Source organism: Myotis myotis, unplaced genomic scaffold, assembly GCF_014108235.1.
Source record: "Myotis myotis isolate mMyoMyo1 unplaced genomic scaffold, mMyoMyo1.p scaffold_m19_p_9, whole genome shotgun sequence".
Lineage (NCBI taxonomy): Eukaryota > Metazoa > Chordata > Mammalia > Chiroptera > Vespertilionidae > Myotis > Myotis myotis.
This window is the reverse complement of record NW_023416401.1, coordinates 92513882-92526198: the sequence shown is the minus strand read 5'-3', so window position 1 is coordinate 92526198 and position 12317 is coordinate 92513882. Positions and strand designations below refer to the sequence as shown.

Sequence of the window (12317 nt, the reverse complement as noted above, 5' to 3'; positions counted from 1 at the left end):
ACCCAGCCGCATAGCCTTGTGGGATTTGTAGTTTGCGGGACGCGGCCGCAGGCTCCCAACTGCGGCTCCAGCGGCCCACCCTGCCCGCTCGTCAGCGCTGAGGCCTGGAGCTCCATGGCGGCGCCCCCGGCCTCCGCCAACGCTCCTCGCTCGTCCCCGCCGCCCCCCGTGGCCGGAGACGGAACGGACCGAACGGTGGCGAAGAGCGAGGCCGCCTGCGAGGACCGGTAGGCGCGGAGGCCGGGGTCGCGCACGTCCCTTCAGTCCGCTGTGGGAGGGGCGGCCGCGGGAGCCCGAGCACCCGCCCTGCCGCGGGCTGGGGCGAGGCGGCCCCCGTCTCCTCGGGCTCCCCGCACCGACGCACCCACCGCACCCACGCACTCCCCGCACCGACGCACCGCACCCACCGCGCTCACGCACTCCCCGCGCCCACCGCACTCCCCGCGCCCACCGCACTCCCCGCGCCCACCGCACTCCCCGCGCCCACCGCACTCCCCGCGCCCACCGCACTCCCCGCGCTCACGCACTCCCCGCGCCCACCGCACTCCCCGCGCCCACCGCACTCACGCACTCCCTGCACTCCCCGCGCCCACCGCACTCCCCGCGCCCACCGCACTCCCCGCACGCCCTGCACTCACCGCACCCACACAATCCCCGCACCCACCGCACTCCCCGCGCCCACCGCACTCCCCGCGCCCACCGCACTCCCCGCACGCCCTGCACTCACCGCACCCACGCACTCACCGCACCCACCGCACTCCCCGCGCCCACCGCACTCCCCGCACGCCCTGCACTCACCGCGCCCACCGCACTCCCCGCGCCCACCGCACTCCCCGCGCCCACCGCACTCCCCGCGCCCACCGCACTCCCGGCGCCCACCGCACTCCCCGCACGCCCTGCACTCACCGCACCCACGCACTCACCGCACCCACCGCACTCCCCGCACCCACCGCACTCCCCGCGCCCACCGCACTCCCCGCGCCCACCGCACTCCCCGCACCCACCGCACCCACGCACTCGGGTCCCCGGCCGCGGTGGGAGGTCCCCGGCGGGCGCGGGGCTGAGCCTGCAGGTGGGCGCTCAGCGAAGGCTGGGCGGATGGAGCGCGTTCTGCTCCCCGAGGCTAACGGGTTTCTCGCCCGAGGGGCTGGGCCTCGGGCACCGGGCTGCCGCGAGTGTCTGCCTGACGCCCGCCCCCGCCCCCCCCCCCCCCCCCAGAGGCCAGCGCTCAGGAGCCTGGGGGTCAGGTGGTGCATGGATGGCCCTCGGACTGTCCCGCCCGGCGGAGGGACACCCTCGAGGCTTCTGTAGGGGTTCGCGAGGGGTCCTCGTGGGTGCAGTGGGGAGGAGCCTGGCTGCTGGGAGGCAGAAGTGGCCGAGAGAAAACTGGCTCCCGCTCGGTGCCTCTGCGGCCCGCGCCACCAGGGGGCGATGCGGAGCAGTGCTGGCCGCCCCGCGCCCGCGCCCGCAGGCTGGCCTCCCTGCTGGTCGGAGCTGTGCCCTGGGGAAGGCTCAGTGGAGGGCTCAGCCTGGGCTCCTGGGCTCGGATGGGCCGTCACGGGAGGGAGCCCTCCAGGGCAGCCTGGGTGCTGCAGGGAGAGGAATGAGGCCCGGCCGCCCCGCCCTGGCAGCTCCTGCCGGAGTGTCGGCCCTGATGGAGCATGTGTCCTCCTGGGCTCGCACCCTCCCAGTGAGCAGCGACTAAGAGCTGGGTATGGCTTGACAGGGTCTAATAGGACCTGTCGGCGACACCTGCTGGTTCCAAATAATCTTTGATTTAGCCCCAGATCAGAGGAGGCAGGGCCAGGCAAGTTCTCGGGAAAAGCACCCCCTGAAGACGGGTTGGTGGCAGCTACTGTCCGGGCCCTGCCCTGTGCACAGAGGATGGGACCCAGGACCAGAGGGCAGTGACTGGACTGCAGGGCTCTTCTGCCCTGGCGCTGCTCTGCTCACCGCTCTTTCCTGACGCTGAGGCCTACGGCCCCCTACAGTCCCTGCACCACCCTGGAGGGCCCCAGAGTTGGCTCTGCTGGAGTCCAGTGTCCCTGAGCCTCTCCCTGCCCACGGTCCCATCTCCTTCCACCTGTGGCCCCCCTGTGGCTGTCTACCTTGCCGTTATTTCTTGTGCCCATAGAGCAGTGATGGCGAACCCATGACACGCATGTCAGAGGCGACACGCGAACTCATTTTTTTGGTTGATTTTTTTTTGTTAAATGGCATTTAAATATATAAAATAAATATCAAAAATATGTCTTTGTTTTACTATGGTTGCAAAGATCAAAAAATTTCTATATGTGACACAGCACCAGAGTTAAGGTTTTTCAAAATGCTGACACGCCGAGCTCAAAAGGTTCACCATCACTGCCCTAGAGGGTCAGCCCCATGAGGACAGGGACGCGGACTCCTTAACCCTGGATGTGCTGGTGGAGAAATGGGCACCTGTGGCAGTGCCTTCTCAGGTTGTGTCCTGGTTTGGTCCAGGTGGGGTTGGGGCTGCAGCTGTGGGGTGCAGGGAGGCTGGCCCAGAGCATTGGGAAGGAGGGGTCCTGCCAGGGGTTCCAGGGTGGTGGGGCGGGGCTGCAGCCCCATTCCTGCACCTGCCCTGAGAAAGACACCCCGAACCCTCTGTCCCTGAGCCGGGCCCTGGTGAACCAGCCCCCCTCTCTCCCCACCCCCTGGCCTCATTTTACTCCCCCAGCAAACTCCCCTCCACCGGGATGGGGTGTCAGGCAGGAGTGGAAGCCTTGGGTGCCTGCCCCAACTCTGCAGTGCTGTCCAGCCTCCCTGAGTGTGGGCCAGCCCCCCATCTGCCCACGCCCAGGGTCAGGAGGGAAGCTCCTGTGGGCAAAGACGGACAGGCCTCTGGTGGGTGTAGAGTTTAGACCAGGGGTGGACAAACTTTTTGACTTGAGGGCCACAGTGGGTTCTTAAACTGGACCGGAGGCCGGAACAAAAGCATGGATGGAGTGTTTGTGTGAACTAACATAAATTCAAAGTAAACATCATTACATAAAAGGGTACGGTCTTTTTTTTTTTTTTTTAGTTTTATTCATTTCAAACGGGCCGGATCTGGCCCGAGGGCCGTAGTTTGCCCACGGCTGGTTTAGACCCACCCACGTTACCTAGGCAGGCAGGAGAGGCCCCTTTCAGATGTTTGAACCCAGCCCTATCTGGAATTTTCTCTCCGGTGAGGTTCTGGCAGCTATTAGGGATGTTGTTGGAAACTGAGTCAGGAGGAAAGAAAGCTGGCCCTGGCCGGTTTGGCTCGGTGGTTGGGGCATCAGCCTGTAGACCGAAAGGTCTCAGGTTCCATTTCCAATCTAGGGCATGTACCACCATTGCAGGTTCCATCCCAGCACCAGTTGGGTCACGTGAGGGAGGCAACCAATTGATGTGTCTCTCTCACATTGATGTCTCTCTCTCTCTCCCAACCCCTTCTCCCTCCCTTTCATTCTCTCTGAAAATCAATGGAAAAATCCTTTAGTGAGGATTAAAACAAATGAGGAGAGCCAGCAACATCCAGTGACTTGATACGAGGGAGGAGTCGGGACTTGTGGGCAGCCCCTGTGCAGACTGGAGGAGAGCTCCCTTAGCCGACTCACCCTTTCCGAATGGCTCTTCCTCCTGCCGCCAGGCGGGCCTGGCTGTGTCATTCCCCCCAGCGCCGAGCACAGGTGCCATGGGGGACATGCTGGAGCCTCGCTGTGGAGGGCAGGGCAGGCAGTTATTCTCAGAGGCTCAGGCGGGTAGAGTTTCAGATTTGTTTATGCCTCTGGGAGGCACCTTGGGCACGGGTGGTACGCCCGGCTCAGCACTGACATTCACCTTAGCTTGGCCAAGAGATAGCTCAGATGTCCCTGTTCTGCTGGGGGCAGGTGGCCCTGCAACTCCAGGTAGGCCCGGGGTCTGAAGCTCTTCCTGGGGCATTTCAGGGGGTGCACGGTGGTCCTCACCCAGCCCTGGGCCAGCGGTGTGCCAGCCTGTGACCCAGGGGGCAGTTCACACCCGAGGCTGCCTGTTCTCCAGGAGGGTCAGTGCTATTAATATCAGGCAAGTGCACAGCCCCAGCCGCGTGATCCTCTTATGCCTGTGACTTCGTCTCTGGGGCCGGTGGTGAGTGCTGTTCCTTCGGCACAGGGGCCTGAGGGCTCCCAGCTGTTAGCTCCCTGCCTCCCAGTGGGTAGCCTCTGCAGCCAGGGGTCTGGCCTCACGCTGGCTGCCCACCCACCCATGGAGGGGTAGCTCACATGGTTCCTGGGTTGTCCTAGGGGGCTGCTGTGGGCCTGAGGCAGTGTGGGGTACCCCTGCAGACACCTCGGATCATCTTGTGTCCAGCCATGGGCAGCCCCTCAGCTTACCCTGGCATCAGGATCTCAGGGTGCTGGGCCCTTGGAGCAGAAGGCAGGTGAGTGGCAGGACTGTTGTCTGCAGCTGTGGTGAAGAGCCCTTCCTCCCCTGCATCTCGGTCGATTCCTGCGGGGGGCGCTGCACATCAGGGACCAGGAGCCAGGCCGGTGCTTGGGGCGGGTAGGGCCCACCACCCGCAGGCACGGGGGGGCTGCTCATTGCAGGCAGGTCTGTGTCCCCCAGTCCTGTAGCTGAAATGCCCTGTCATCGTAGTCCGCGTGCTCTGTCCGCCTGTGACCAGGGAAACGAAGTCTGTGCGAGTTTCCCTTATCGAAATTGGTCCCGCTATGACACGGCTCGCTCTGAGGGCACAGTGAGGCTTTGTCCCTGGCTCCCAGAGAGCTGGGCTTGGAGAAGGCCGTGGACTGGGCTTGGCTGCAGACCCGCCTGACGCTTGCAGGCCCCTGCACGCCAAGGCGGCGATTTCTGGCAGCCACCCTGGCCCATGTTCCCTGTCCCGGGGCAGCACCAGCCTCGGAAGTCGTCCTTGCCGGTGGTCATCATGACCTCAGTAGGATGCGGAGCAGGCACAGCAGGGACCTGAAGGCTCCCCCCAGAGGCTGCCAGCCTGGGGTGAGAAGCAGAGGGACAGGAGTGGTGCCAGCCCTGGCCTCCGCTGTCGGGGTCCGTTCTGCGAGGCCATCTTCAGCACGGTGCGCCCTTGCTGGCCAGGTCTTGCCCTTTGCAAACCGTAATTTCTCGGGGTTTCCTCCCTGAGTAGAAAGCACAGAGGGGAGGGGCCTCTTTGTTGCCAGGATGGTTCCGTCTGCCATTTCCAGGGTGACCGGGGCCTGGGGACACCATTTGTCTCCAGGGCGGCTGGTCCATGCCAGTCTGAGTTCCCCAGGCGCTCACGGTCCATGGTGGTGCTGTGGCCTGTCCCCAGGCCTGCCTGGCCACTGGGTCATCTTGATGCCCAACCCCATGGCGAGCTTTAGCACCGGGTTCTGAACGGACCCGAAGGTAATGGCTGTCCCCGCAGAGACGCTGCTGAGCACCACATGCGGACGGCTCTCTGCCCCCGCCCCCCATGGGGCCGCGTGCCTCCTGTCAGCGTGCGGACGCTGTTCTCTGTGCCCTCGAGGCTGTCCGTGTGCCTGTCGCGTGCAGGGCCTCAGCTCACCTCTCTGCTGCCCCCCCCAGCACACGCACAGGCGCACCTGGCACTGCGGGTTGTAGCGGTGACAGCAGGACAGAGCTTCAGTCCAGACCATGACTTGGTCTGCTGTTTGATAACAGGGGCACGTCCTTGTAGACAGTCAAATGGGGCAGAAATCCCTGTTCCAGATCTCGGTGCCCAGGGCAATCGTGGCACTGCTTCCAGCTTGTTGTGCGCATGCACATCCCACTCACATGCGCAGACCCGAAGGGCACATGGGCTGGCCATCTCCACATGCTGGTTTTCACATAAACATCTTAGTTTACTTCTCGCCCAACTCATGTCCCGGACAACTGCTATGTCCCCGTCCGTCTGGGCCTTTCCTGAGCAGGTGTGGAGCCAGGCCGCTCAGCCCCCCGGGCCTCCCCAGAAGCCATCCCTGTTGGTTTTGGGGCCTCAAGCCAGTGACCACACTGGAGCCCTGCCTGAGGCCAGGATGTGCCTCCCACAAGCAGTGCAGCATGGGGAGAGCTGGGCACAGGTGCCACCTGCCTTTCCCAGGCGGAACTGCCACCTTGCGGGCTGTGGGGCCTCCGCCCTCCTCCCTGCATTTGGCAGGTGCTCGAGGGTGAGAATCAGTGGCCTCCCCAAGGGGTCTCCCACCTACATCCGTCCACATCACTGTCCTTGGCGTGGATGGCACTCCCCCTGCACGGAAGTTGTGGTTTGCTGTGTCTCTGAACCTGTGTGAACAGTGACTGAGGCCATGGGCCCTGTGGATGGGCAGCAGGCAGGTTTTGTGTGCCATCTCAGCCATGCCCGCGTGCCTGCATAGAGACGGCCACCCTGGGCCTGGCGTGGTGGTGGGCTTGGTGACAGGGCCGGCGAGCGAGCTGTTCTCCTTCCTGCAGCAGCAGCGCTGAGGCCTTGGACAGGCTCCTCCCGCCCGTGGGCACTGGGCACTCGCCGCGGAAGCGCACCACCAGCCAGTGCAAATCCGAGCCGCCCCTGTTGCGCACCAGCAAACGCACCATTTACACGGCGGGGCGGCCGCCCTGGTACAATGAGCACGGCACACAGTCTAAGGAGGCCTTCGCCATCGGTGAGTCGGCTGCCACCTCCCTGTCACCCCACCGGGTGGGCTGGGCAGGACCCGCCGTCAGTGCCAGGGTGCTCTCCAGCAGCAGCGGTCGGGCTTCCAGTTGTGGTGACTTGGTTGGAAGGGCTCTCCTGGCCCCGTCCACCCCGGGACCCAGGTATGCGGCCCACCTTCTCTGCTCCCCGCAGGCCTGGGTGGTGGCAGTGCTTCTGGGAAGACCACTGTGGCCAGGATGATCATCGAGGCCCTGGACGTGCCCTGGGTGGTCCTGCTGTCCATGGACTCCTTCTATAAGGTAGGGGTGCCCCGGCGTGTGGCCGCTGTGCCGAGGGCCTGCAGCCCCCCCGCCCTGAGTACACCCCTGCTCTCCTCACAGGTGCTCACCCAGCAGCAGCAGGAGCAGGCTGCCCTCCACAACTACAACTTCGACCACCCGGATGCCTTCGACTTCGACCTCATCGTGTCTACCCTCCAAAAGCTGAAGCAGGGCAAGAGCGTCAAGGTCCCGGTCTACGACTTCACCACCCACAGCCGCAAGAAGGATTGGGTAGGCCCAGCAGCTGGGCTGTGCGGGCACTGGGCACACGGGCCGGCACGGGCGCCAGCACAGGCTCCTTCCCTTTGCAGAAGACGCTCTATGGTGCCAACGTCATTATCTTCGAGGGCATCATGGCCTTTGCTGACAAGACGCTGTTGGAGGTGAGGGCGGGCTCCAGGCCATCCTCCTGCCGGGACGCCCTCCCACAAGACTTGCCTTCAATGCCTCCTCTGGGCAGGCCCTGTCACCCTGTCCCGTGGCACAGGGTCACCTGTTCCATCCACTCTGTGGTCCCTGGGTGTCGGGTGAGGAGCGGGCCCTCTCCCAAGAGGGGGTCCAGGACATGGGTTTGAGCAGACAGGGCAGGTCTGCCACCCACAGAGATGGAAATGCCCTGGGTGGCAGCCCGAGGGCCCACACTTCCTGGGCCTGGGCACAAGCTCTGGGCTGGTACCTTGGTTTCCTTTCTGTCCCCACTTGCACACACCAGGTTCCTGACAGTGTTCTCTCTGCTGTCCTCGGGGGTCCCTGCGGTCGCCAAGATCACGGTGACGTTGGGGGGTGGCATGGCTCACGTGCACGCTGGTGTCTGTCTGTGGGTCTGCACAGGGTGCTCCTGGGCATTGCCTGTTCTGGCCCTGCAGAGGCTGTGCGCACAGCCACTGTGCACTTCCTGTGGGAGTTCCGAGGCTCAGGCCCCAGGAACCCGCTACCCCTAGCATCCTCCATGGCTCCTTCAGGGGTTACCTGCTGTGAGCTGAGTGTGGGGACAGACCCAGACTCACCAAGCCCCAGTCCCCAGTGTGAGGGCATCAGTGAGGGAGGCTGCCCAGAGGAGCGTCGAACCCGTGCCCTTGGACCAAACCTGGCTGACAGCACCCCTGCCCTCCAGACCCTCCATGGGCCACGGGGCCGGGCTTGCTCTTGGTCTGTGCAAGAGCCGGGTTCTAGTTACATGGCCTCATGGCTTCTTCGTGCTAGCCTCCCCAGCAGTGGCTTGCTCCCCTCCAGCTCCTGGACATGAAGATCTTTGTGGATACGGACTCTGACATCCGCCTTGTGCGGCGGCTTCGCCGGGACATCAGTGAGCGTGGCCGCGACATCGCAGGTGTCATCAAGCAATACAACAAGTTCGTCAAGCCAGCCTTCGACCAGTACATCCAGCCCACCATGCGCCTGGCAGACATTGTGGTGCCCCGAGGTGAGCAGGCTGTGGGGGGCGGGTGGGATGCACCGCCATCACCCGCCCGCTGGTGTCACCCTCCTGCCCTTCCCATCCAGGGAGCGGGAACACAGTGGCCATTGACTTGATCGTCCAGCACGTGCACAGCCAGCTGGAGGAGGTGAGGCAGCTGGCCAGGCCCTGTGTCCCACCTGCCGGGCCCCCCGCCCCCCGGGCCTCCCCCCCCACCACCCATAGCTCTGCTCCAGCGGCCCCCACGTGGTCACAGAGTCCTGCTCGGTCAGCCCCGTGTGCTGTGGACACAGCAAGGTTCCCTGAGAAAGTGGGGCTCAGGTGCGCCCTGGTGCTCCCAGCCTGAGCTGAGCCTTGCCCAGAAGGGGCCATTCCTGTCCCTCCTACCCTTTGGAGGGACTTGGGTTTTGGCGCAAGTCCCATGTCCTGAGCACCCTTGGCGGGGCCCCGACCAAAGGTCACATGTTCTGGGCTGAGACCTGAGGCTCTGCCTGCCCAGGTCAGAGGACGCCCAGGTCAGAGGCTCTAGGGAGCTGGCCCTCTCTGGTGACTGGGACTGTCCTCCCATGTGGCATGCCTATTCCTGGGGGAGTGGCTGGGTGGGGCACACGGCAGCAACAGGCTGTCTGGTGACTTCGAGGTGAGTGTGCTGCTGCCATTGACGCACTGTTCCCTTGTCTCCTGTCGCTGCCGCAGCGCGAGCTCAGTGTCAGGTAAGATGTCCCGCACCTGTCCACACAGTCAGGCCTTCCCAGCACTCACAGCGCCAGGACCCGGGGCTGTCTTCACTGCTGCGCCCACCCTCGGCAGCCCTGGTCCAGGCACAGAAGGGGGTGTGTGGTGGCCTTTCCTTTTGGGCAGATGAGGAAACTAAGGCACAGAGAGGTTTAGGGACTTGTCTAAGGTCACCCTAGGCTGACCAGACCTCCCTGGAGGCTCCCTCCCAACCCCAGAGGCTCAGCTGCCCAGCCTCCAGGGCAATAGCCGCAGGCACAGCCTCAGCAGCCAGAGGGCTGGGGCTCCTTCGCCTGAGCAGAAGGGCGGACCGCCCCGGTGGTAGTGCCCCAGCCCTCTGGCCCCTGCCCACCCTGGGGCCAGTGTGCAGACAGAGCCAGGGAGTCCTGGGGTGCTGTCCTGTCCCCACACAGCGGGCAGCATGAGTGACCTGCTTTCTGTGGAGTCAGGACGTGCTGGGCTGATTTCCAGCTGCAGGAGAGGTGGCCAGGGCCACGCTCAGAGCCCCTAAGCTCCACTGTGCTGGAGCGGCTCGCTGCTGCCACTGCGTGGTCCCTGGCTCATCACGTGGGCCTGGCACCCGCGGTCTCCTGGGCCAGGCCCACTGCAAGCCTCTGCTCTGAGAAAAACAGCTTCCGGGGTTCCGGTCGGAGAAAACACCTAAGCACAGCCAGTGACAGCTCCCCTCCTCTGTGAGCCAAGGACCTGGCACCGCCCCCACCTCCGCAGCCAGGAGGTGCTGCCTGTGGGGGGCGGGGTGACATCCTGGGTCGCCCTCCAGGGCTTCCTGCGTCTGGTCCTGGCCCTCTGGCCTCTGCTCCTCCTCAGGCCACTGGCTGCAGGGCCCGTGCTTCCTGCTGAGTGGTCTTTTCTCTGTTCTTTCCTCCTCTCTGTAAACCTGGGGTTGCCTGCCCTTCCCTCCCCGACATGCTCTGCACCTCCTCACCTGGCACACAGAGGAAGCTGCGCTGGGATATGTGAGGACGAGTGCAGTACCTGGTGTGATGCGGGGGCTGTGCTGGCTGCACCTGCCTGCCCTTCCTCTCCCCTCCCCTCCTGCCCACACCTCCCCCTGGCTCCCCCTGACCCCTCCCCATTCCCTACTCCTGTTCCCCGCTCCCCCCAGGCATGGGGCAGCAGGGGCGCTTCAGCCAGCTTTGTCCCCCTCTCCTGAGGGGCCTCACATCCCCTGGGGGGAAGGGTCAGGGCTTGCCCCAAAGCTCAGCTGTTCCCTTAGAGCAGGGGTGGGGAACATCTGCCTGTATCTGGCCCTCAAAATCATGGGGTCTGGCCCTGCCAAGGCATTAGGGGTGAGTTAATTGCATGTGCGACCAAACAGAGCAGGCTAATCTTTAAGTTGATAATTGTGTATGGCCCACGAATGAGGTTATAAAGATCATGTGGCCCTTGGCTGGGAAGAGGTTGCCCACCCTGCCTTAGGGAGAGGTGTCGGGCTGAGGCCGCCCATTGCCCGGCCCCAGCTTCGGAGAGGGAGGCTCCCACTGCAGCTGGCTTCCTACCTAAAGGTCGGCTGCTCTGCCTTCCTGTCCTTTAACCTTTGCCTTGTCCCTGAGGGGGCGGGGCCATCTCAGCCCAGGGCCCTCCCTCCAGATGAACAGGGAGGCGGCGGCTCAGCCCGCAGTGTCTGGAGCGGGAGGGTGGCTGTGGGAGAAGCGCTCAGGCAGGTTGTCCCCCCAGGGCCGCGCTGGCCTCGGCGCACCAGTGCCACCCGCTGCCGCGGACGCTGAGTGTCCTCAAGAGCACGCCTCAGGTGCGGGGCATGCACACCATCATCAGGTGAGGGCGCTCGCTGGGCGGCGGGCAGGGCGGGCGGGGCGCCTTTTGCTGAAGCCCAGGCCCACAGGGACAAGGAGACCAGCCGGGACGAGTTCATCTTCTACTCCAAGAGGCTGATGCGGCTGCTCATCGAGCACGCGCTGTCCTTCCTGCCCTTCCAGGTGCGCAGGGCTGGGTGGGGGGCGGGGCGCGCGGCCCCTCGTGCTCATCAGCGCCCCCAACCTCTGTGCTGCAGGACTGCGTCGTGCAGACCCCGCAGGGGCAGGACTATGCCGGCAAGTGCTACGCAGGGAAGCAGGTATCAGATGGGTGGGGCAGGGGCCTGGGCTGGGCTGGGGTGGCCTGTGAGGCGGGGTCCAGCTCAGCCGTCCTCCTCAGATCACTGGTGTGTCCATCCTGCGGGCGGGGGAGACCATGGAGCCGGCGCTGCGGGCGGTGTGCAAGGACGTGCGCATCGGCACGATCCTCATCCAGACCAACCAGCTCACCGGGGAGCCGGAGGTGCGGGCGGGGCGCCGGAGGTGCGGGCGGGGCCTAAGGCACGGCCCTGGGTTGGGGCCTCTGACGTTCTGGCTGCCACCAGCTCCACTACCTGCGGCTGCCCAAGGACATAAGTGATGACCACGTGATCCTCATGGACTGCACCGTGTCCACGGGTGCCGCGGCCATGATGGCTGTGCGCGTGCTCCTGGTGAGTGGACGGGGCGGCTGCGGGCGGCGGGGCGGGGCCGGGATTCCCCATCCTGTCCCTCCTGGCGCAGGACCACGACGTGCCCGAGGACAAGATCTTCCTGCTGTCGCTGCTCATGGCGGAGATGGGTGTTCACTCGGTGGCTTACGCGTTCCCACGCGTGAGAATCATCACCACGGCCGTGGACAAGCGTGTCAATGACCTGTTCCGCATCATCCCCGGCATCGGTGAGGCTGCCTAGGCCAGTCAGCGGGGCTTGGGAGCCAGGGGGCCCGAGTCCCCACCATAAGGGTCTGCTTCTTTCTCTAGGGAACTTCGGTGACCGCTACTTTGGGACTGATGCCATCCCCGAAGGCAGCGATGAGGAGGAGGCGGCCTCCATGGGTTAGCTAGCCGCGTCTCTTCCATCTGCATCCCCACCCAACCTCCTGCCTCCTGGCCCTGCTTGCAGAGTACAGACATGAACTTATTCCAGTTTAAAATGCTACCAGGATAACTTACTCTCTACCTTTTTTTTTTTTTTTTAATAAATCTTTATTGTTCAGATTATTATAGTTCCCCTTTATTCCTCCCATGGCTCCCCTCCACCCAGTTCTCACCCCACCCTCTGCCCTTACCCCCCTCCCCCCCACTGTCCTCATCCATAGGTGTATGCTTTTTGTCGCCGGGGTCAAAGGTCATACACATGGAAAATGTAGCTATTTCCATCCGCAACATGTCCCTGTGCTCAGAAAGGTCTCTCACGACTTGTTCACA

At 64.2% G+C, this 12317-nt stretch overlaps 1 protein-coding gene across 14 annotated transcripts; it reads left to right on the top strand.

The window, feature by feature from the left end:
* The first annotated feature begins 41 nt into the window (after nucleotides 1–41).
* UCKL1 (uridine-cytidine kinase 1 like 1) lies at nucleotides 42–12089 on the top strand. 14 transcript variants are annotated; one of them, XR_004970030.1, is made up of 15 exons: nucleotides 42–227; nucleotides 6418–6608; nucleotides 6794–6900; nucleotides 6982–7152; nucleotides 7233–7304; nucleotides 8155–8344; nucleotides 8425–8486; nucleotides 8979–9051; nucleotides 10031–10050; nucleotides 10772–10870; nucleotides 10938–11031; nucleotides 11106–11168; nucleotides 11249–11371; nucleotides 11454–11561; nucleotides 11632–11772. XR_004970030.1 is itself a non-coding variant. In XM_036322956.1 (15 exons), the coding sequence occupies exons 1-15, from the start codon at nucleotides 115–117 to the stop codon at nucleotides 11948–11950; spliced, it is 1647 nt and encodes a 548-aa protein (XP_036178849.1). In that variant the 5' UTR covers nucleotides 42–114; the 3' UTR covers nucleotides 11951–12089. The 14 variants fall into 14 exon arrangements, 13 of the variants coding, with proteins under 13 accessions (XP_036178849.1, XP_036178850.1, XP_036178842.1 ...); XM_036322956.1 differs by lacking the exon at nucleotides 8979–9051 and adding an exon at nucleotides 11871–12089 and having other exon boundaries at nucleotides 6421–6608; nucleotides 11632–11788; XM_036322957.1 differs by lacking the exon at nucleotides 10031–10050 and adding an exon at nucleotides 11871–12089 and having other exon boundaries at nucleotides 6421–6608; nucleotides 9035–9051; nucleotides 11632–11788.
* The last annotated feature ends 228 nt before the right edge of the window (nucleotides 12090–12317 follow it).

Coding starts and splice junctions, on each gene's coding strand:
- UCKL1 (XM_036322948.1), top strand. CDS start 115: ATGGCGGCGCCCCCGGCCTCCGCCAACGCTCCTCGCTCGTCCCCGCCG. Junction 11,169..11,248: donor AGTGCTACGCAGGGAAGCAG/GTATCAGATGGG, acceptor CGTCCTCCTCAG/ATCACTGGTGTGTCCATCCT. Junction 11,562..11,631: donor TGGCTGTGCGCGTGCTCCTG/GTGAGTGGACGG, acceptor CTCCTGGCGCAG/GACCACGACGTGCCCGAGGA.